Below are 21,717 nucleotides of genomic sequence, written 5' to 3'. Positions count from 1 at the left end.
GTTGGAAACAACTCACAGGGACATTCATATGCTAGGGGACTGTGGAAGTGATTAGCAGTCAACAAAATGCAAGTGAAAGAGAGCACAGGAGTCAGTTTTGAATGGCACACAGTGACTCCTGGCTCAGCAGAGCTAGGAGCCAAGAGGCAAAAGTTTGGCACTTGCTGAGAGCCTGGAACTGTGCCTTCAGCTCACTTAGCATCTCATTTGGGAAAGAGAAAAACGGTCCGTCTTGTTGTATTTGAAGCAGGCCTGCCTCCCTGGACTGGGCAAGGACTATGTAACAGAGTGTGGGGCAGCTGTGAAAAAGGCAAATGTGATCATTCAATAGGCAAGACTGGGATATCCAGCAGAGAAAGGACTAGTGGTGACATCATGTTAGGGTCTTATTCAAAGACCTTTGGACTGCAGTTACACATTTCTTGTCCCTCATCTCCAAGGTGGATGAGGTAATCGGGCAAATGGACAGCTGCTCTAAAGAGAGGAGAGAGCAGGAGTTTGGTTTTGATCAGCTTAGCAAAAGAGAAGCCAAGATTATACTTGTTTCTAGTAAGTATATCAAGGAGGTATACATAGGGAGGAAGTGGATCTAGCTAAGATAAAAGTGAATGATAATGACACAGCAGCGAATTGGTATTGAGTGACAATAGGTAATTATAGCCTGGAAATTAGAGGTAGTTCATACGTGTTCAGACAGTGACAGTGTGGAGCAGTCTTCCCGTCCTAAGTAGTGGAGATGTAAGAAGACCAACTGTTTTGATAATGATGCCTAGGAAATTTGTGAAAGCAGTTATGTGAGACATTGGTTAAGATGACACACATCTGAACTTGGAAGTGCAGAACAAGGTCTCTTCCAGTCCTGTGTTCCACAAATGCAGATAAAGTGTAATGCCGTACACTGTGCAAGGGGCATCTTCTCTTTGGACTACTTTCCTTTGCTCAGTTCCTGTACCTGCCCAATGGAGAGATTCTGTCTTTACTAAGAAACAAAACTTTTACTTTGTATCATTTATTATGCAGATGAAACTATATACTGCCATTATTTCTGTTGTCTGCATGCCAGGATAACGTGTTTTCTTAACTCAGCATTGATTATCCCCTGTGATACAAACTGCTGACCGCTTAAAATTACATAGGTGGACCATACCAGGCAGAATACTTCCCAGCTTGCTATGACTGCAGCTTGGGTACTGGCTGTTGTGGAAATGGCTTTGATATGGTCAGAAAGTGGGAATGACCCACAGAAGTTTTAGGGGAAGATCCAGGTTTTGAGACTTTTCTCTGAACCTCCCAAACCCATGCATGAATGGATGTTTTAGCAGAGGGTTCTCTCAGTAGACTGGTTCCTGCTTGAGTTTGGTCCTATTAGAAATACCAAAATTAAAGCATTTATTGAAAATATGGACAGTGCTGATCCCTGCCTAAATCTGGCACAGAAGAACCATGCAATCAAATCATTTAGATATTGTGAAACTTTGACAAAGGTTCAGGGCTTTTCAGGTCCTTTCAAACCATTTTGCTTATCCTTGATGGAAATTCCGAGGGCATTGTACAGGATGGGCAGCCACTGGTTCCCAGGCCCAGAGTCTTTCTCCTGTAGTCAAACGAAGTGCTGCTGTCCTCATTAGTGCGGTAAGACCACTCTCTGGATAGTTGCCTGGTAATAATAGAAATATTATTCAATATCAGGATTTAAATTGAGCATAATATTTTTGTTCCTACTTGACAGATCAGAAAGATCAATGCAGTGAGTAATTATTAAGTGGGAACATTAGATTGTGAGGGCTTCATTTATTGTACTGCCCAGACACTGAGGCGTTGTTAGTCGTGCACAATTACCAAGTCCATCACTAGATATAATACACTGCTCTTGATTGTAAGAAACTGTTGAGTAGAGTAGCTGACAATATTTGACAAAAGATAAGGGTTCTCTTTAATTTAGTTGTTTCTTTTTAAAAGTCAAATGCATCAGCACTGATGTTCGTCTTTTGATGAACGTTCACTCTTCTGAGCTTCTTGCTTCTGTGTATGACAAGTATTGTATTGTTTTGCTACACACTACAAGGATATTTTTTTTTTGGTGGATCATAATTTAAATTATATTTGGGTACCAGTAACTCTTAAAGAACAGTTCATTTGAATAGTAAGGTCACTTAATTTGATCTTTTTTGGTATGTATTTTTTTAAAAAGGACTACCGCTAAAGGTAAGCAATGCCTATTAACAATGGTACTGTTAAAAGACGCTGCAGTACAGTATTTATATTATTCATATGTATACATAACAGTAATAACTGCAGTTCTAAACATGTTTTTTTATCTGTTGCAGACTTTAAAACTACAGTGACAATTTAAAGTGACAGGATTATTCAGCTAAAAATGAAAGCATGTTTATTATTTAGGTGAAAATACTTTTTATTAATTTTTGTCATTACTAAGGAGTTAATCTAGGCTATGATAGAACCTGATGGTGAGGCTGTTTACAAAAAAAATCAATGTACGTGAGCTCTGATTAGAACGTGATTGATGCTCAGTTACTCCAATGAACAGGAACTAATACAATCAGACAGAGCCGATCTCATTTGGTGAAGGGCACATTAATCACCACGTACTTTGGCAACAACAGTGGTCAGGGGAGGGAGTCAAGCAGGGGTCTTACACTAATTCAACCAGATGAGCACATATAATATGTAGTTGAGTATATTACACTAAAATCATGCCATCTTCATTGTATATACATCATTACATGACTATGTAGAATACGTGAGCTCTATTTATACAGTGATTTAATTTAGTTCTTCCATTCACTTCCAAAGTCTTTTAATAATGACTTTTAATAATGACCCACAAGATACTGTTTTTTTTCCCACTGTCAACCAAACTAATTTTGTTATTTGAGTTTTACCTCAAAAATTAACACTTTTGCAGCTGTTTGTGAGTTAAAGAAGCCAGTAAAAGAAAAAAAATAATGTAGTAATTCTACACGGTAGTAAGTGAACACCTTAATTACTATTTTTTTTAAGATTTCAAATGAATGGGTGTATGGGAACCCTTCCAGGGAGACTTCTGAATACCATCATGATAAGTGATATGCTGTAAGCAGATGAGTGAAGTCACATACAACTGTTCAGTCAGTCCTTTCCTACTGAACTGTCATTCATCCCACTGAATATCCGTCAGCCTTCACTCTAATCAGGCAGAATTGGCAGGTCCCAGTGGATGAGAAGTTAACAGTCTATTCCTGTCTGGCAGCACACTCCATGCTGGAGAGCTAGAAGATACCATTTTGTTCTCAAGGCTCGGCACATCAATTATTAGCTTGGAAGGACTTGGGGATCCCCTGTTCTTATTCCCAGTCTTATCCCAGCCAGCTGTATCGGAGTGCCACAACCCCGAATCCAATGTATCAAGCTTTTCCATCAGCATACTCCCCAGGAAGTTTAAAGAAGTTCGTTCTTTGCGATGGGGAGTCAGTTGCTTCACACAGCGCAGTAAATTCCCTAATATGCCAGCAGGCCCCCACTGCTTGCAACAGTGCTTCCTCCTTTCCCTTTGTTGTAATAAATCTCATTTTTCAATCCTATGAAAAATGTTTTTGAAGAGTTTTCCTGGAACTAATCCTTTCTTCTCATAAGGTCAGCTTGTCACGAAACCAGATCTGGTGGACCTTGCGTGTGAATTCCGTGAGACTGCAGATGTGCTGTTCTGCACTGGTACGCATGGTAGTGAAATCTTGCAAACTGAGGGGCTCAAAGTGTAACTGGGGAGACAGTTTCAGGTCAAAGAAATTGTCCCTTTTCATGCTGGGTGCCTTGAGGGCCATCTTTGCAGAGATTTACAAGTCTGGAGGCAGGCTCTGGTGGAAGCTGCTCTCTGAGTCTCTTCCCCTCCCACCTGCTTGGATTCGATGTCCTGCCTCTCTTGCCTCAGGGAATAATGTTCTGCTGCCACATTTGCAGTGAGGGGCAGGTTAGCTGGGCTGTTTTCGTTTTTCTATCATCCTTAAGGCTGGTGTATGCTAGTCGTATGCTGGTGTACGAAACCCTGTCCAGCCTTAGTCCTGTCAACACAGTCCTGTGGCTTCCATGGTCTCTTGAGCAACAGTGAAGGAGGGGAACCATGACATGAGCTGAATTTCTCTGGACAATAGAAATCTGCAGGTGAATAAAAATTTCTATGCACCTAGGAAGACTAATCTGGGCCAGAGTTAACCCCAAAATTATTATAAAAGAGTCTCTAAAAAAAACCAGCAACAAAACCAACACACAAAGATGTGAAGCGAGTATGATTTAGTTTATAAGCAAGCCTTAATTCCAGCTGATATCCCCAGAGCTTCAGGGCAAACCCTGACATCCAGGAAGGCAGCTGAATGGAGCAATTTTGATAAAAACTGTGGCGTGCAAGGACGGCTGCAACATGGGTGACATTTAAGAGCTTGGCTTGCAGTAAAGAAATCTGAACGGAATGCACGAATAACAGATAAGAGAAAGTCAGAGATACATCAATTCTTAGTGACTGACATGTTTGATGAAGTTTCAATGCCTAAAAAAATATTATGGAAGATCTCATTGCAGTTTAGTACAAATGATGAAATCCTATTCAAATACCCTTGAGGTTGATGAAGTAAGGAATTTGTTGACCTTCCAACAGAGGCAGAACTTTTTAGAGGCGAAAGCCATGTACTGAAGCATTTCATTTAACAGAGTCACTACTAAAAACAAAATATTGAGACCCAGATGTTTTAAAGTATTAAGATGCTTCAAGATGCTGAAGCCATCAATAGTTGATAGGGTGCTTCTGTAGACCCTAAAACTCTGGCCTTAAATTAAACATCAGTGGTACAACTACTGGTGTCATGCAAAATAAACTCGTTATTCATAGATAAATATTTGCTGGTTTAGTTTTGTGTATTCTTCTTACAATGCAAGCAGGAAGAACTTTTCTTCTCAAATCCTTTGCTCCAGACAATTTTACAGATTGGAAAATGACTTTTTCAAAAAATACCTTACCTGAAATATTGCTGGCTACCAGATCAGCATGGCACAGGGTGAAGAAACCTCAACTGGGTGAGTACTGTACAGAGGGAGCAGTTAATGTTCTGCTAATTTTGAAACAACCTTTCCTGCCCAAATGGGCTTTAGCTTCTGGGAATTTGCAGAAAGGTCATCGAGGTCTGTGTTGTGATTGCCCAGCTGAAAAGCAGATTGCACACATGATTGCATGCAACCCCCTTTTATACAGCCCTTGGCAAGAATAGAAATTCCTGCAAAATAGACAACTAGCAGTGCTTTTCCTTCCCTGCACCCCATGGTAAGCTGGTATATGACCAGCTCAGCCCTACAGATCTCCCAGCATCCTGACACCTCTGGTGCCACAACTGGCACTACCAAATTCCTGCCAGATTCAAGAGCACAGGAACCAGTCATTTGTATGTGCCGAGAGAGGCGACCTGCCCACCAGCTCATTTCTCCGGCCTTCAGCCCAAAGGAGAAGGCAAGAATGGAAGCGCAAAACACTTGAGAGCTAGGCAAGTTGTCCATGACAGTAAGTGAGACTGGAGGTAGTGGGAGATCACAAAGAAAGGGTGAGCAGTGAGACTTCCAAAAGTGAAATGAAGGCGGGGGGGGGGGAGGAACAGAGAAAGAGAAATGACAAAATGAAGCAAAAGAGACAGGACAGAGCAGGGAACAGAGGATGAAGCTAAGGAGGATACTTCACTGGCAGGAGAGAGAGAAGCAGGTAAGCTGCTTTTTTAAAATTGTAGAGCAGGATAGAGGGAAATGGAAAAAGGGGAGGGGAGAAGGAAGAGAGGGGGAAAGGAAAACCTGCCTGGAAAGTGTGGTAAAAACCAGAGTCGGAATTGGAGGGGAAGAAAGAGAAAAAAAAAGAACAGAATGGCAGCTAGGGAGGCAGTAAGAAGAGAAGTCAATTAATAAAAGTGGGGTTGGTCTGCACGGGGGTTTTCTCCTTCCCTTTTTACCTTGTGTAAGAATACATTTGTCCTGCTTGTAAAGGAAAAAAAAAAAAAAAAGGTAAGACTTCAGGCCATAGTGAGCCTGCATGAAGACTGAAGGTTGGCAGCAAGATGCCTCGGTTTGTGTCACTAATAAGCAAGAATGCCCCAGTCTCAGTGCAGGCTGGATGAATTAGTAGCATTTTGTGTTGTCACTCAAAACACACGTACCTGAAGAATTGCCAGAAACCCTCAGACCTTGCTTGGAGCAGCTCTAAAAGAGGGAGCACAGAGTACACCATGTGCTCTGCAGAGCAGCACCATGCAGAGAGGAAAACGTGTTCCCCTCGCGGGGCAGCACAGGAGGGTTAGCATCGAGCTGTGTGAATGCATTTTGGGCCCTGCAGATATGGGGTGTTGCCTCTCCTTCCCGAGCACATGCTAGGCTGCCGATGTGTGAAATGTAGGCAGCGGTAGCCACGTTGCTGCCATTGGGGTTTTTTTCCTGCTTTTTTGCTTTTTTTGCCTCTTTAAAAATTATTATTTTTTTAATCATGCTGCCTGTAGCTCTGGTGGTTTGAGCTGGGTGCAGGCTATCAGCAGCTTTGCTCCAGCTTGAGCTATCAGTACGCAGCTCCTCAAGGTGCACTGGAGTGTGTTCTACATCCTAAATACCCCTGCACAGCTGAGATGATGGTACTTCTGACCATGTGTAGCACAACTTGTAAACCTGCTTTCTAAATAAAATTAAAGGTGGTTAGGCAGAGCTTTTCCGGTCTGCTCTCTTACACATATATGAATTAGTGTCGGGTATTTGGGGTGAGGGGCTTTGGTTTTTTGAACCAGCCTCACTTGCAAGGGTCTTGTGCAAGCACTCGCTGTCTGGAAATACAGAGCAAACTCTTCCTATACTCAGCTACAATTTTTATTCTCATATGTGTATATAAAAAATACTCCTTATCATATACATTCCATTATTGTACGTTATTTTTTCCTGAACGGGAATAAATTGCAGGCTTACATCTAGTTCTCACTCTCTTTTATTGTTATTTTAAGCAGCAGGTAAGGTTATAATCCATCCGTGTTTGTGACCTTGAACAAGAATGGGCGCTCTCTCATTTACATAATGCTATTTTTTACTGAGCCATTAAACTGCAGAAAAACAGGGCCAGCATGAAAAGTAGTCATCTACATATGTTAAAAAAAATAACTGCAGTAAATCCAACTGAAGAAAGCAGACTTTTAAAAATATGCCAGAGTTCAAGAAATTAAAAAGCAAATGGACTGTAAAAGCAGTTTACTGCAAGCAAAACCTCCTAAAATAAGATTCTTCACAAATACCTCTCTGTGCATTTGGTGCACTGCTACTCTGCCTGCATGAAAGCTGCTCCCCTGGCAGTTCCTGCCTTCATCAGGCGGGATGCTCCTCATTCGCCTGGGAACCACAGCTCTGCAGCCATGGCACAGGGCGCCCCAGCGTTACGAACCCGTTTCAAAATTTTGCCTGGGGGCAAAAAAACCCACGGTACTGTGCTGGGCTGTTTGCATCACAAGTTGTGTAAGTTAGTGCTGAGATATGAAATAACCTCGACTTTTTCATGTTGTGAATAACCATTACAGCAGGAGCCGTAATGACAAGACACGGTGATTTGGAAGGAGTGAAACATTAGATTTACTGCTGTTGATTCAATTTCTGAAATGGGCACTAATCTTGATCCATAGGCTTTCTGCAGCTTCTGGAATACGTTTTATCAAGCTGTCACACCGACTCTTTTGTTTTTTTAGCTTGTGAGACCGTTAACTTGTGCCTTCCTGAGCAGGATTGTGCCAGGCCTTTGCGGGTGGGGAAGGTAAGGGGAACCTCGCTGCAGACAACCCAAGGACGGGTACCGCTTCTGGAGAGCGGCGAGGCAGCTCCCCGCCACGGGCTGGCTGCAGCTCGGCGCGGACAAGTGCCTCTGTTGCCCATCCCAAACGCAGCAGCAGAGCAGCGGTGTGCTGCCTGCAGACCTCAGGAAAGCAGCTTCTCGGCAGGGCGAAGGCTGTAGGTGAGCTATTGCTGCGGGCAGTGCATGCTGTGTCTCTGTGCTACGCCGGTCTGGTTTGCAGCAGTTGCCTTTAGCACTTCAGGAGCTGCAAAAAGCTCAGTGTGGAGTCAGCTGTCAGCAAACTCCAGCATGCCATCAGCAAGCATGGAAGCAGGATGGAGCTGGCAGTCCTGCTAGTGATTCACAGCGTACAAATCCGGCTCTCCCGCTCTAGTTACTCTCCAGTGGCTCTGAAGCGAGCGGAGCTGCTGTCAGTCAGGAGCTGTAGTGCAAAAGCAGTTAGCTGCACAGCTCCCATTTGTGCGTTTTTCAGTATATTATTCATTTGTATTACAGTAGCTCCTAAGGGCCCCAAATGAGATCAAGGCAACGCTGGCTGGAGGCTATGCACGTAGTGTAAGACAGCTCCTGAATCCAGGAGCATCTAATCTAATCAGCTAGTGAGCGTCTGTACAGCAGAGAGTATAGTTTATGCCGCCTTCTCCCATGATTGCATATGCTGTGGTCTCCTGCCCAGTATACTGCTCAACACAGATTCCCCCCAAGTGGGAAACAGAAGCAAAGTGCTAAAGCAATGTAACTGTCATTTGAGATGGAGGTTAATTTATATGCGAAGCACGGGAAATATGCTCTGTTGCGCTGTACTAGAAAGGCAAATAGTTCCTGACTGCATGAGTTTTAGAACTGTACAGCTTCTCCTGTGAGGACCCGACCATTTGGGGTGGATTCCCCTTCCAGAATGGAAATTCAGAAGAAACACCCTGTTTGGGGCTGAGATAGGAGAGTAGAGCGTGGCCCTGGCTTCACATATGGAAAAGTTCACAGGGGATGAGCTTTTGAACAAGGCTCTGAAACCCATGATTATGCTAATCCAATAACCTGAGGGCCATGGATGAAATCCTGAATTCATTAAAGTTAGTGACAAAATATCCTCCCCTAGGGACTGGGGGAATGAAGCAACTGGCAATCCATTATTTCAAACTACAAGCTGATTAATGGGGTAATTTTATGCAGATCGAGGTATGTTTTCCGTCCCTTTCTCCCAGACCCAGAAATATATCCTGACTTGAAGCTTCATTCAAACTTCATACAAGAGATGACAGAATCCTGTTTATCAATGTGTTTATTTCTAAGAAGCATTGTAGATACAAATTTTAATGGTGTCTAGAATTGCAAGGTCAATGGCTTCAGAAGGGAAAAGGGCTTATTCTAGAATTTACTTGTGCAAACTCAGTGTGATTTTTCAGAACCTTTCAAAACAGCTTTCTTCAAAATACTCATTAAAATATATAATTATGTACTAAATCTTCCTATTGTATCAAAAGGTTTGAAATACTTGGAAATTTTTTTTTAAAGACTGTTTCTGGAATCATGGTAAATCTCAGCTGTCAGAAAAGGTAAAGCTCTGGAGAAAGAAAAAAGCCTGAAATACATGATCCTTAAAAACTCTTAAAAAGCTGGAGGGTAATTAAAAATAACTTATTAAAACATACTCCTTCTATACATTGTCTTGTGAAGTCAATCTCATGATGTCGGGGTCCTGACATTCGTTCATGCTTCAGGATGCAGTTTTGGGATAACTGTAATTTTCATTGAATACTCTAATAGGGAAGGGGAAGACATTGGTAGAAGGAAACTCTTCACTCGGGAATACTGGGAAAAATCCTGTTTCATATTCTTTCCCAGCTGAAACCAGAAGACATCTTATCCTAAGGTTAAAGCTCAGCTGTCCTGATCCAGTCATGTTAGTAGACTTCCCACCAGCTGCTGTTTAACTGTCTTTGTTTTCGTTTTCTTTCTTTCTCTCTACAGTGTGATAATGACAGGTGCATATAATAATTTTTTTCGAATGTTTGACCGAAATACCAAACGGGATGTTACCTTGGAGGCATCCCGAGAGAGCAGTAAACCACGAGCTATTCTTAAGCCCCGGAGAGTCTGCGTCGGAGGCAAGCGAAGGAAAGATGACATCAGTGTCGACAGTTTGGACTTTACTAAGAAGATCTTGCACACAGCGTGGCACCCAACTGAGAACATCATTGCTATAGCAGCGACAAACAATCTGTACATATTTCAGGATAAAGTGAACTCAGAAATGCACTAGATTTATCAATATCCCTCTATATTTACAAACCAGCCTCTTGAGAGTTGTAGAAGGATGTGATCTTCACAAAAATTGTGGCTTCTGTGGTGGGATTTGTAGGTTGCATCCTTTCATCCCTCAGCCTGTATCATTATTGGTGGCAAGCCAACTATTTTCCATCACTGCAACTGTATGAGTAAAAGGCACGACTGCAAATCCAGTACTGTGGTCTGTATCGGTTCCTTTAAACAAACAGGGGTGTTTAGTCACTGTGGGAGCATTCCTGAGGAGGGTTGAGTCTCCTCAACTCCCGTCAGTCCTTTCGAGGGTCCGTTCTGGTGCCCTGCCTGCTTTTGCAGTCCACAGCATTTACCACATTGTTAGAGCTTTTTGCCTCGATCTCTTGATTATTTTTTTTCAGTAGCGTTTTCCTGTCTTTCAACTAAGCCAAGCCTGTTCGAGTGACTGAATAGCCGCATCCCTTTAGAGCACGTGGCACATTGGAGGGGCCTCATGAGAGTTATAACTGGAAGCAGAATCCCTGCTGGTGAAAAGCTGCCCTGTCTCACCCGTCCTACTCCCTTCTTTACAACACCCTCTTATTTATTTATTTATTCACATTACTTTGGGCTTCAGCTTCCCGAGTGAGTAAGTGAGAGACTGGTATAGTTTCTCAGCTAGCTTATTTTAAGTTTATTCTCCATAGATCTCTTTGCTCTGTTTAAAACAATAACTAGTATCTTCATCACGTGGAGAACTATTAAAAAACTTGGTATTGCCAGAGGGACTGGCTGGTCAGACACAGCCTGGCAGTTAACACACAAACCCGTCCTACCGTTTGGGGGTTGGAGTTCTGGAAGCCTTGGCTAGAAGTGCTGTCCTTGAAGGCAAACATCGACTTCAGTGGGAACAAAATTACATCACTGCTAGATACTTCAGAAAGTCCCTCGTTTGTTGATTGCAGCATGGTTATTTTAATCCTGGCCTTTTGGGAATACAGGCAATGCCATGGTTATCTGTAGCTGTAAAAAGAATGGTACTGCGAGATGCAGCCACTGCTCAGTGAATTTTAATTTTTTTTTAATGAGTCCACTGCTGGGAGACAAAATTCTTCCTGGAGAAATATGAAAAATCAAAAACCCCAAACCGAACAAAACCTTCTTCCACATAAATACTGTTAGCTCTATCTCTGTTTTAAAATGAGTAGTGATGTAAATGGAAAAGGAGAGTACACACAATTGGTGTAGCACATGCAGGAATTACACGGGAAGGGTGCAGTGGGCAGGGAGTCCTCTTAATCCAGGAAAAGAAAGTTCTGCTGCCTCCCTAATAGCTCTGGCAGAAAAATTAATATCCCAAAGGATTTCTCCTCAAACCATGAATAAAAGAGCACAACTCAGATGACCTGTTAATCTGCCCATATTAAAACTCAGAAAAAAAGGAGTCTTTAAGCCATTATGCACTGATTTCTTGGTAAGTGGAAAATGTACTGATGAAGGGATCTGCATGCTTTTATATTTTGGTTTGGGGGAAAGGGTGGGTGAAAATCTGCTTACAAGAACTAAAAAACCCAGAGTCTACAGCTTTTATATGACATCTTAACACAACACATGAAATCTGTATGTTTGAAGTTTTCTAGATCAATGCTGTATATTTTGTGTGTAGAAGCACAAACGCATGTGCATCAGTTTCCAGCCACACTAAACACATACGGTATGAAATGCATAGGTTAATTTTAAAGGGAATGAGGAATGTTTGTTTATAAAATACTGTATGCTCTAGCAGGCATGGACAGTATATGTACATATTTATTCTAATGAAATTTAACAAAATTGCTTTTCTTTTTTTTTTTTTTTTCCTTGTAAAAAGGTTTAAGAATGTGGTAAATTGTATAGAAAACTTGTTAATGCCAAACTACTGCTTCAAGGGTGTCATACAATTTCTTTGACTTTTGGCCTCCTCCATTAATCTTTGCAGCTTAAAAAAAAAAAAGGCAAAAAAAAAGCTATCAGCTCATATTGGCATTTACAGCTAGAAGTACTGTAAAACATATATTTAGCTTTTAACATTCTCAAGTAAGATTCTATAGATAACTTATTATAGAGCAGATCTTAATACAACAATTTTTTTGTTTTTAATTTGAAGTACCTTACTCTGTTACAGCTTTGGGTACCAAAAAGAACATGTTAAAATTAAATAAAGAAATATATCTTTGGAGCTTTATAAAACTAATGAAATACCCAGCCAAAATACCATGAAGTGATTATAGAGGAAATAAATAGAAACCTTTCAAAGACCAGTATTCCGTTCCTGTCTTTGACATCACTACTACAGATCGGTTTCCTGGTTTCTTGAATGTATGGAAAGTTAACATCGTCATTGTGAACATTTCCAAATTTCTTTCTCTTTTTAGTTTGAGCTTTCAGTGGTGTAGAGTAAGTGATGGTAAAGTTGGTAAATCTGATTGTTTTGAAAGCTGTTGTTCATGGCTGCATTCTTTGTGTTGCACAAATTAGCTAACTGTTGTTGAATAAAAATATAAATATGTTAATACCAGCTTTTTCAATAAAACTACAACCAAAAAGGCATAAACAGATGACTTCAAGGCACAGCTTATTTTTAAGCTAGACATGAAAGAGTTGTTTAGCTCCTCTTACAAGTGAAGAGTCACAGGGATTGGGACTCACAGGGCAAGCTACTAGGTGAACCTGAAGTGTTGTGGCAGGTAGAGAAGTAAACACAGTGCCGTGAATGGGACTGACTTGGGGGGTTAGCGTGATGAAAAGAGCGCACAGACAGTTACAGCAGAGCTGGAGATATGCTTCTGGCTCACACCTTGGACCAGCTTTTTCTTCTGCTTGTAGCCCAAGATGGACTTCAGGAGATTTGAGTCTCACTCTCCTACAGATGGAATAAGAGACATGTGCAAATGTGAAGGGGGACACACAATCACAGGGTAAAAAATGGCATTAGTGTCATCGCTGGCCAGGTTGGAGACCTTCCAGCGCAGCAAATCATGAGGGCACTTCTGGGATGTGTCCAGGCCTGACCTCCCAAAGAGACAGACATCGGCCCAGGTGACAAACCAGAGGGCTACCAGCAGAGCAGCATCCCTCTTTCCCCCCACCACTCTCTTTCTACCTCTACCCTGGGGGAAAAGAAAGAAAGAAAAAAAAAGAAAAAAGAAAAAACAAAAGAAAAAAGAAGAAAAAAGAAGCTGTCTTGGCATACACGCTTGAAGCTACGAGGGCATTCAATTCCCAGTCCAAACTGATGCCCGACCCTCCACAGTCATCGTGATGCTTGCCCCAGATCTTGGGCTTTTCTTTTGAATCTCAGTCTAAGGCAGCTAACCCTGCCTGTGTGTGCTACACAGAGCCCCGGGGGGTGAGAAACTGCCTGGCCATCAGCACACACGAGTTATACACTGAAAGGCTAAGTCCTTTTTTCTGGATGCAGACCAGAATAAATTTGCCTCAGCTGTTAGATTAGGCAGTGTGTGTTGCTTTGCACAGCTCTCCCAGAGCTTACATGCTAATTTTTTCCCCCCTTTTTGGGAAGACACAGTCAATCCCACTCATTTAGATGGACAAATACGACTAGGCACTGAAGAGAGAACTCTCAGCTGAAAATCAACACATCAAGCAATATACTATTTACCTTTCCCGTTTCCTTTTTCATCCCTAAATACCCAGTAGGAGCAGGAGCCAGATGGCTAACTCTCATGCTTTTGAAATTTTCACACGCATACTTAGTAGCTGCATACGGCAGTTTAACCCTTTATGGTTTTTTGGGGGGGATATTGGCATGAGCCACCTGCTTCTCCTGTTTGCAGCGAGCAAGTTGTCTTGCTTTCAGGCAGAGCTAAGTCCATTGGAGCCTTCCAATGTTGTGGTTATTAATCCCTGATGAGAGGGCAAGTATAAGGATTGTTTGCCTTCTATGTCCAATTTTCAGTAACATTATTATCATCAATTTGCTCCCACTCCCAATAGTAATCCTTTTCCATTTGCAGGCTTCTCAGCAAATTGCATTAAGTCTAAAATTAGAGCATGAATTCACTTATCTTGCTCATGTGGTAGAACCGCAGAAGGGAACAGGATTACTGGAGTGGGTGAGATTCAAAAATTTGGGCCTAATTTTATAAGATGATTGGGACAGGGTATGTTTCTTAAGTGTTGTGAAGCCATGAAACAGTCTGGATATTCTCTACGGGACAGTTTGCCATGTGTACTGGAAAGGTTTGCTTTCAGAGTGCACCATGAGAAAGCTTTTCTTAGAAGCGAATTTTCTTTTTGCCTTCTCTCTGAAGTTGGACAAGAATCAAACTTTCATTCACGTGAAAGTAAACACAACTCTTTAGGCCGTTAGAGATCCTAAATCTGGCCCATGAAGCAAAGCATTTCATGTGAAGCACCTGACTGAGAAAACTCCTCAGTTCTCTCAGCTATAAAAGCTGCCATGACTATGGATCAGCCAGGCAAGGTACAGCTAATTACTTGTCTTGCCGTTTGCCAGGTGGAGACACTCAATGAGTACGACAAGATCCTTAAACCAACAATTCCATTAAGCAATTATTTTAATTATCATGGTGACACCATATATTCTTTTTATAACGTGCCCACTAAGAAGAATAAAACCTACAAAGGTGACTCTATCAAAGAATGCAGGGTGGTTTTCTGGACAGCCACTCCTTGTTTTAAAACTAGTACTAATCATGGTAGTAGCATGTGTGTGTCTCATGCAGCAGCCTGATCCAAGATATCTCAACAGATTCCCAGGCAGATTAACTTTAAATACAGGACCAAATTCTTCAACTGGTAATAAACTGACTGTGCTCCAGGGAGAAGAGTACTTAGCTCAGAGAACTCCAGAAACCCCATCACACCTTCTGTGGCTTCATCATCATTTCTCCAACAGGAGGAACAGCTCTGGGGAAAAATTCACTGTAAATGATAAATAGTAAGTAACTGAAACTGGAATTAGGGTGTCAGATTGGGACCAAAGTGGTTGGTATTCTTCCATGCTCTACCTGTAAAATAATTGCTGCCCAAGGAGGACACCAGCGTCAGACCCACTGTCAGTAACTTGTGCCAACATCGGAGCCGCGGCACGCTCGTGCTTTCATTTCTCCTTGGTGAGGCTTGAACACCCCCAACAGCTCTACTAGGTGCCCTGGACCAGGCTCCTTCTCACTTCAGTGGGAAGGTGCAGAAGGAAGCAGAGATTTCCCTTAGATAGGAGACATACTGGTGTTGGGATCTGTTTGCAATACAGGAGACAATGCTCTCAGTAAATTTATGCACATCTCGGATTGTCTCTTCTCGGACTGGAAGAGGTGGGAAGGAGAACGTTGCCGGTTCAATTACCATCCTCTGACATCTCTGCTAACACCTCTCCGAGATGAACAGCTGCACTCTCTGTTTCTCACAGCTATTGATCTGCAAACCCAGATAGATGCTGCTGCATCAATTGCACCCTGTCAACACGTTCAAAATATCCTCTGCAACCTTAGCAGATAAAGACTTAACTTTCGAATGAAATGAGAGATAAGCTGCACTATTTTAGACCACCTTCCTCCACATATTTTGTGAACAAGTAGGGCTCAGCAAGGCTTCTTTTTAAACTGTTTGGCTATTTTGAGCTGCTATTGTAATATTACTAAAGAATGTCCAGGAGTCCAGCGCTACTTTTAAATCCGATATCTCCTAATCACTTTGTAGAGCTGCAGGAAATCTCTCCTTGCACAGCTTCTCCCCAAGGCCCTGTCAAACCAGTCCCAAACGCAGCCTCTCCCGAGATCCACCCTTCATTATAAAAGCAGGGAGAAGGCAGTTCTTGCTCAGGAAGGACAATCACAGCCTGAAGCTATCCGAAGTGGGGACAGAAAGATTTCCCTTGCTCCCTCTACACAGTCTGTCCCCAGTCTTGTCCCCCACACCCCCTCGTCGGTTGTGCTGCCTGCCTCTTCTCCCTGCGTTGCCTTTCTTCCCACCTCATCCTATGACTCTTCACATTCTCCCTTTAGCCTTCTCCCTGGGCCAAATCCAGTGGCCAGAAGCCACTAAAACCCCCTTGACTCCCACCACTGGACCAACCACAGCAAGCTCTGCAGGCTGCAGGAGCAGTTTCTCCTTGGGGTAATGGTAAGTGGCCTGTCATCTCCCTCTCTCTTGAGCCGTCAGAGAGGAAAGCCCGATTTGCCAATATACTGTATTTCAAGTGGAAGATTTACAGAATCGGAGAGGTTGTATCTTAGCAACCACCAATGCATTAAGAAAAGCAGTTTAAGCGTTTAAACCTTCAATTAAAAAAATCTGCCACAAAGAGGCAACTGTCACATATGAGACACAAAGCCCTTCCAGCCGTCCACCACGAGGGACACGACCCCTTACGCACATCCACCTACCAAAGTGACCCTGCGTGAATCTTCTCCCTTCCCAACATACACGAGTTGGGTGCTGTTATGGCCCATATCTACATCATTTGCTCTCTTGCAGGAGGTGAAGTGGAGAAAAGGCATCTTTCTGCAGAGAAACCCTGAGGTTTTGTGTATTGGTCTCATGCCCATAGGAGCCAAAGGAAGATCTTCAAGAGTTTCCAAGGGGAAATAAAGAAGTCCCACAATGAAAACTCAGAGTGAAATAGGCACAGGGCTGTGATTGCCCTACATGAGATGCTGTGACGCAGCATCTATTCCCTGATTTGTACAACTTAGAAATGCAATCTTTTCCCTGCCAGAGTAACACCTTAATTATCAGTCTTCAGATACACTTTTCTCTCAGTTCTCTTCTTCCAAAGATTAGGGCCAGATGACAGACCAGAGCCAAGGCTCTCTGCTTTACGTGAACAGCCCACACAACAGCTGTTGTGAGGTTTTCTTACCATGCCTCCAGCAAACCTGGATTTCATCCTTGACCTGACAAAGTTATAACAAAACCAACAGGGCTTCTGCAAAAGTTAGTTTTGACAAATCACCATTTTCTCCCTCAAAAACTTTCTGTAAAGGAAGTCTTGTTGGTATTTGTGCACATTATATTCCATTTTACATTACTCTCAACTATCTGATCCGTGTTGTGCAATGACACACTGCAACAGTGGGATGAACCCCAGCGTACTGCAAAGGGAGCTACTAGGGCATCTTTAGTTTTTGAAAACAAAGGGCTGGGAATAATCCGTCAAAAGCGAGCTGCTTGAGAAGACACTCAGTAGGAGTGATGCAGAGTCCCTCATCCACAGATATTGAAAATTTTTTGCACAGAAAGGTAGGGCTTAGCCCATAACCATAATCCCTAACCAGCCTCTGAAGGGCGTAGGAGCATGTCTGGCACTGCAAAGGCAGGTGTTTGTATAACAACAACAGACTTCATGGGATGGTGAAAGGTGGCAGCCATTGTCTTTCTTGCTCTTGCTTCATAGAAGCACTATTTTGAGGAAAGTTAATATAATAATTAAAGCAAAAAAAATTCTGCCAGGACAGCTACCAGGCCCAAAGAGTACCCATGCTAAATGAGAACTGTGATATAAGGCACGTGCAGGTACTCAGTACAGTATATCTGTCTGCGCTTAAAGACTATGTTACTTCTAAGCTGCAAGACAGAAGAGCTGCCGTGGGCTAGAGAAACTTCAGGCTATAGGACTGAAACACTCCCATGGAGATTCACTTTTTAAACAACGATTAAAGATCAATTGAACTGTTACTAGAAGCAGCATTAGGAGAGATTTATGAATCATCCATTTATAACTCTAGGAAAGCATCTTCTGTAAAGAGAAGACTGAAAAATCCATTTATTGCAAAACCATTTGCTGGGCTCATCATCTGTCTGTCACACTGGCGCAGGGGCACATGCACAAACAGCGTGCTAGCCATGGACTGCGTTTGGTGATTAAGTTGGTAAATTCCTTGAACATATTTCCTGCCAGCATGTGCTTTGAACAAATCTAGCACCAAAAGAAAATATGCTTGCTTTGCATTGCATCCTTTTGATTGAGTATGTTTTGAACTTGAAGTTTTTTAAAAATAGGGGGGCTCTCGGAGTATTCAGGCAGTGATATCCATCCTGACCTTCAGACTGTAGCTTCAGCTTTGATTGCAGACAGATTCTTGATCAGAATTCAGTCTGTAGACTACTTCCAAGCATCTAAGACCTATTAAAATAACATTTCCATTACCTAATTAATTGTTTGAAGCTCTTTTCAGTGGTTATTTATTGAAGTTATAGTTTGTCACCTGAGGCAAGAGTGTGGCTTGTTGTCGTGGAAACATCTCTGCTGTCACCAGCCCTGAATAGGGAGGGAGGAACAGGAGAGGGAACTACAGAAGAGGTGCTTTATTGAAATGCCTCACTCTTTAAAGTGAAGAAATTATTTCAGATAAAGACAGGCCACACTGAGATCAACACACACTGATTTCTGATATATTACAGGGTCTGTGGGCTTGGTTCAAGCCCTTTCTAATTTAGCATGACACAGCTCCTGCTGTCAAGCACTGCCGTCTCCCATGGTTAACAGTAACATTTGCAAGGCCCTTTCTGATGCCAAAGTTGCTATTATTGCGGAAAAATCCTGCCACCTTCAAAAACAGAACAGTCTTTCTAACAACCTGCTGTCATCTCTCTATTTGATTTGTAAAAGATGAACATTCAGTCTTTCAGGGCTTCTCCTATCGGCCTTTATCTGGTGTGCGATCTTGACACAACTTTTCTGCTTTCCCTAAATCTTTGCATTAATTTATATCGCAGGGAGATCTCAAGCAAGAGTTGCAGCTGGAATTTCCCTTAAAAGCAGCACATCTTCTGCCTAAGTTTTAATTAAACTCTGCCACAAACTTTCTCTCTTTCTTATTGTTTGGGTAACAGAAAGTTAATAAAAAGGTTTAAGCTCTGATAAGCCCTGATTTTTTTTTTTTTTATTTTATTTTTTTTCCCATCTAACACATGAAGACCCAGGAGAAAACAGAGTTTCCACCAGAAGGCACACCAGGACTGCATGTTGTCACTATTCACGTTACAACAGAAGCAAACAATGCAGCTCAACGCTGTCAGATTTATATTAAAAGATTCTAGAGACAGGAACCGTCTCAAAATGCTGCTGAGCTGCAAAGCAGCCAGACTGCACATTTCACAAGTTTGCTGTGCACTGTTTCATATACCGTTAGTTTATCATTACACAGGATTTTATCACAAGGAAAATAGAATTTTTTTTTCTCCGTTTTCATAGTCTTGGATTGCAGACACACTCTGCAGCGATGACTTTGCTAGTCATTTGTGTAACGTACATTGTAACTGGCGGGGAAGTGGTTCTACCAATGGTTATCTATTTTTCCTAAAAGATTTTTTCTAATTGCATTTCCTTTCCGAAATGGAGTAAAACCAGAACCTGATTCTTTTGTTCCTTGGCGGTGCCCTCTGGAGACAGCAGCAGAGGGAGAGAAAATGCAGGGTGAGCCTGGAGTGCCATCTGATGGCACCGAAGGCAAACCACACAGGTGATGCGTTTACCAGCGAAAGGACACGCACGTACCCTGCGCCAAACTGGAAAGTACCATTTTCCTGCAAGTACTGAATCGATAAAGCAAACAAGCACACAGAGGCTCCAGACACAAATGTGCTCTCTCTGGAGGTTAATGAACCACATATAATGGCTAGGCAGTACCCCTAAGTGAGGACAAGATTAGCTAGACTGTATCTCCTAACTTTTTAAAGAACATATTGAAGAAGTACAATTCATCAACAGTTGGGCGATGACTTGTACTGTGACGCTTTTGGCATCCTACACCAAACTGCAGATGAGAACTAAATCTCTGCCAATAATTAAGACTGGGAACTTGAATTGTTAATTACCTTTGTACATCATTCACTGACGTCTCCATAAAGCCAGTGCAGATGTCAATAACATTGACTAATCCAGCCTCATAACAAAGGAAATGCCAACCAAAATAAAGCTACAAGCTTTGCTATAAAATGAAGGAATTTTATGTCAAGTTTACTTTTTAGCCCAATGAAGAGCACTTTCTCTTAAAACCTAATTTGTTTTTCTAAAATGTACACTGACATGTAATTATAAGATTCAAGAACAGGGTTAAGAGAAATATCACCTGTCATAAGAGTAGGAATAAAAGCAGATGCACTGGCAACACCACAGAAACTCAACTGAAAATGCAGCAGCTGTGGCACAAGCTGTGGCGTGGCTGCCCTGTGCCTCGGACGGAGCTATGGAGGATGCAGGGGAAGCATTCTGTGGCAGGAGAGAGGGTGCACCCCCAGGACTCCAGAGTCTTGATCTGTCTCCACTTGGGGCAAATTGCCAGCCCTTACACAAAAGCTTTTCTCCTTAGCTTTGGTGCTGTGAGCCTCACAGGGTCTGAGATGGCACTGGTCTAGAGGTAGAGGCTGCTTTATATTTCTCCGTGGAAGAGCAACAGATGTGCAAGCTAATGCTGAAACATCAGTTCTAGAAGTAGGTGACTTATTTCATTCCGTAGGTCAAAAACTCCGCTTCCCACTTATATTAAGACGCAGGATAGAAGATTTTAAGATGACAACATTCTGACCACCGTATACCCAGGCAACTTAGTTATGTGCAAATCTACTTCAGGTTATTCTTCATAGAGTGTAATCATTTAAAACCCCTCCCTCTCCAAGTCAAGTGAACTTTGCAGTCTGACCTCACGAGCAGAGGATGCAGCTAAAAGCTGCAAAAAAAAATATTACATGACATTAGTGTCACATGTCATTGTGTCAAACGGGAGTTTCCCAAGAGCAACCCACTGCACCACTTGCTCTGCTTTTATATTTCTCCTATTGCCAAGCGTTCATTTGTTTGTTTTTCAGCCATGCTCTTTCTATCTCCCAAACTTGTGTTGTGCATGGACTAAAGTGGCTTTGGAGGTGTGATGCTTCTATTTCACAAATGCACAACATTCACGCCACTCAAGCAATAAAGGTAAGTACTGAGAGGAGTATTCTCACCGACTAATTTCAGGCACTGCAGAACATCCTAAATTAAGACTCCACCTATACAGTCTGTAGAACAAGACAGGCTGTGTTGGGGAAACTCAAGCCACCTGAGAGTTTCCTCTCCAAATGGCCCCTGAAAAAAACCCACAACCCTGATGCACATTATCTGGAGAGTAAAAGGAAGATACCAGCACCTTAAAAAGATGCCGTGATTAGAACAGAAGTTGCAACAGAAAAATATTGCCAGGAGTGACATCCGTGCACCACCTGGGAGCAGGAAAGGCCCATGCTAACTCCCACCTTCTGCACGCAGGAGCAACAGGGCTTCTGGCCAGGATCAAAGACCCCCAGGTGTTGCCATCAACAGACCATCTCCCACCAGAGAGCTTCTATCAGCACCGGACCCAGGACAACAGAGACCTCAGCACACCGTGGCACTGGAGTAGGCATCTCTGCATGTAACCTGGCCCAATTTTTATTACTGGTGGCAGGTGGGAAAGTTCAAACCTAATTGAACGCTACCTCCCTTGGTAAATCTATCCCCCATCACACTGGAGCAGTCAAAAACCTTTGGGTAGAGCCCTCTTTTCTCTCTTCGTAATGGGGATCTGTAGAAGGGAGGAGGATGCAGCAGGCTGTAAATGTGTCGGGGCAGGCGATCCAGCCAGATCCACCAC

General features: G+C 42.6%; 1 protein-coding gene across 10 annotated transcripts in view; it reads left to right on the top strand.

The window, feature by feature from the left end:
• Nucleotides 1–12,674, top strand: part of PPP2R2C (protein phosphatase 2 regulatory subunit Bgamma) — a 209,906-nt gene extending 197,232 nt beyond the window's left edge. For all 10 annotated transcript variants that reach the window (XM_069794036.1, XM_069794072.1, XM_069794045.1 and 7 more), the window contains one exon: nt 9,812–12,674. In XM_069794036.1, coding sequence (XP_069650137.1) covers nt 9,812–10,103 — 292 coding nt within the window. In that variant the 3' untranslated portion in view covers nt 10,104–12,674. The remainder of the gene's footprint in view (nt 1–9,811) is intronic.
• The last annotated feature ends 9,043 nt before the right edge of the window (nt 12,675–21,717 follow it).

The sequence above is a fragment of the Haliaeetus albicilla genome, chromosome 1 (genome assembly GCF_947461875.1).
Source record: "Haliaeetus albicilla chromosome 1, bHalAlb1.1, whole genome shotgun sequence".
Lineage (NCBI taxonomy): Eukaryota > Metazoa > Chordata > Aves > Accipitriformes > Accipitridae > Haliaeetus > Haliaeetus albicilla.
The sequence above is the reverse complement of the archived record's forward strand: the minus strand, read 5'-3'. Positions and strand labels throughout refer to the sequence as shown.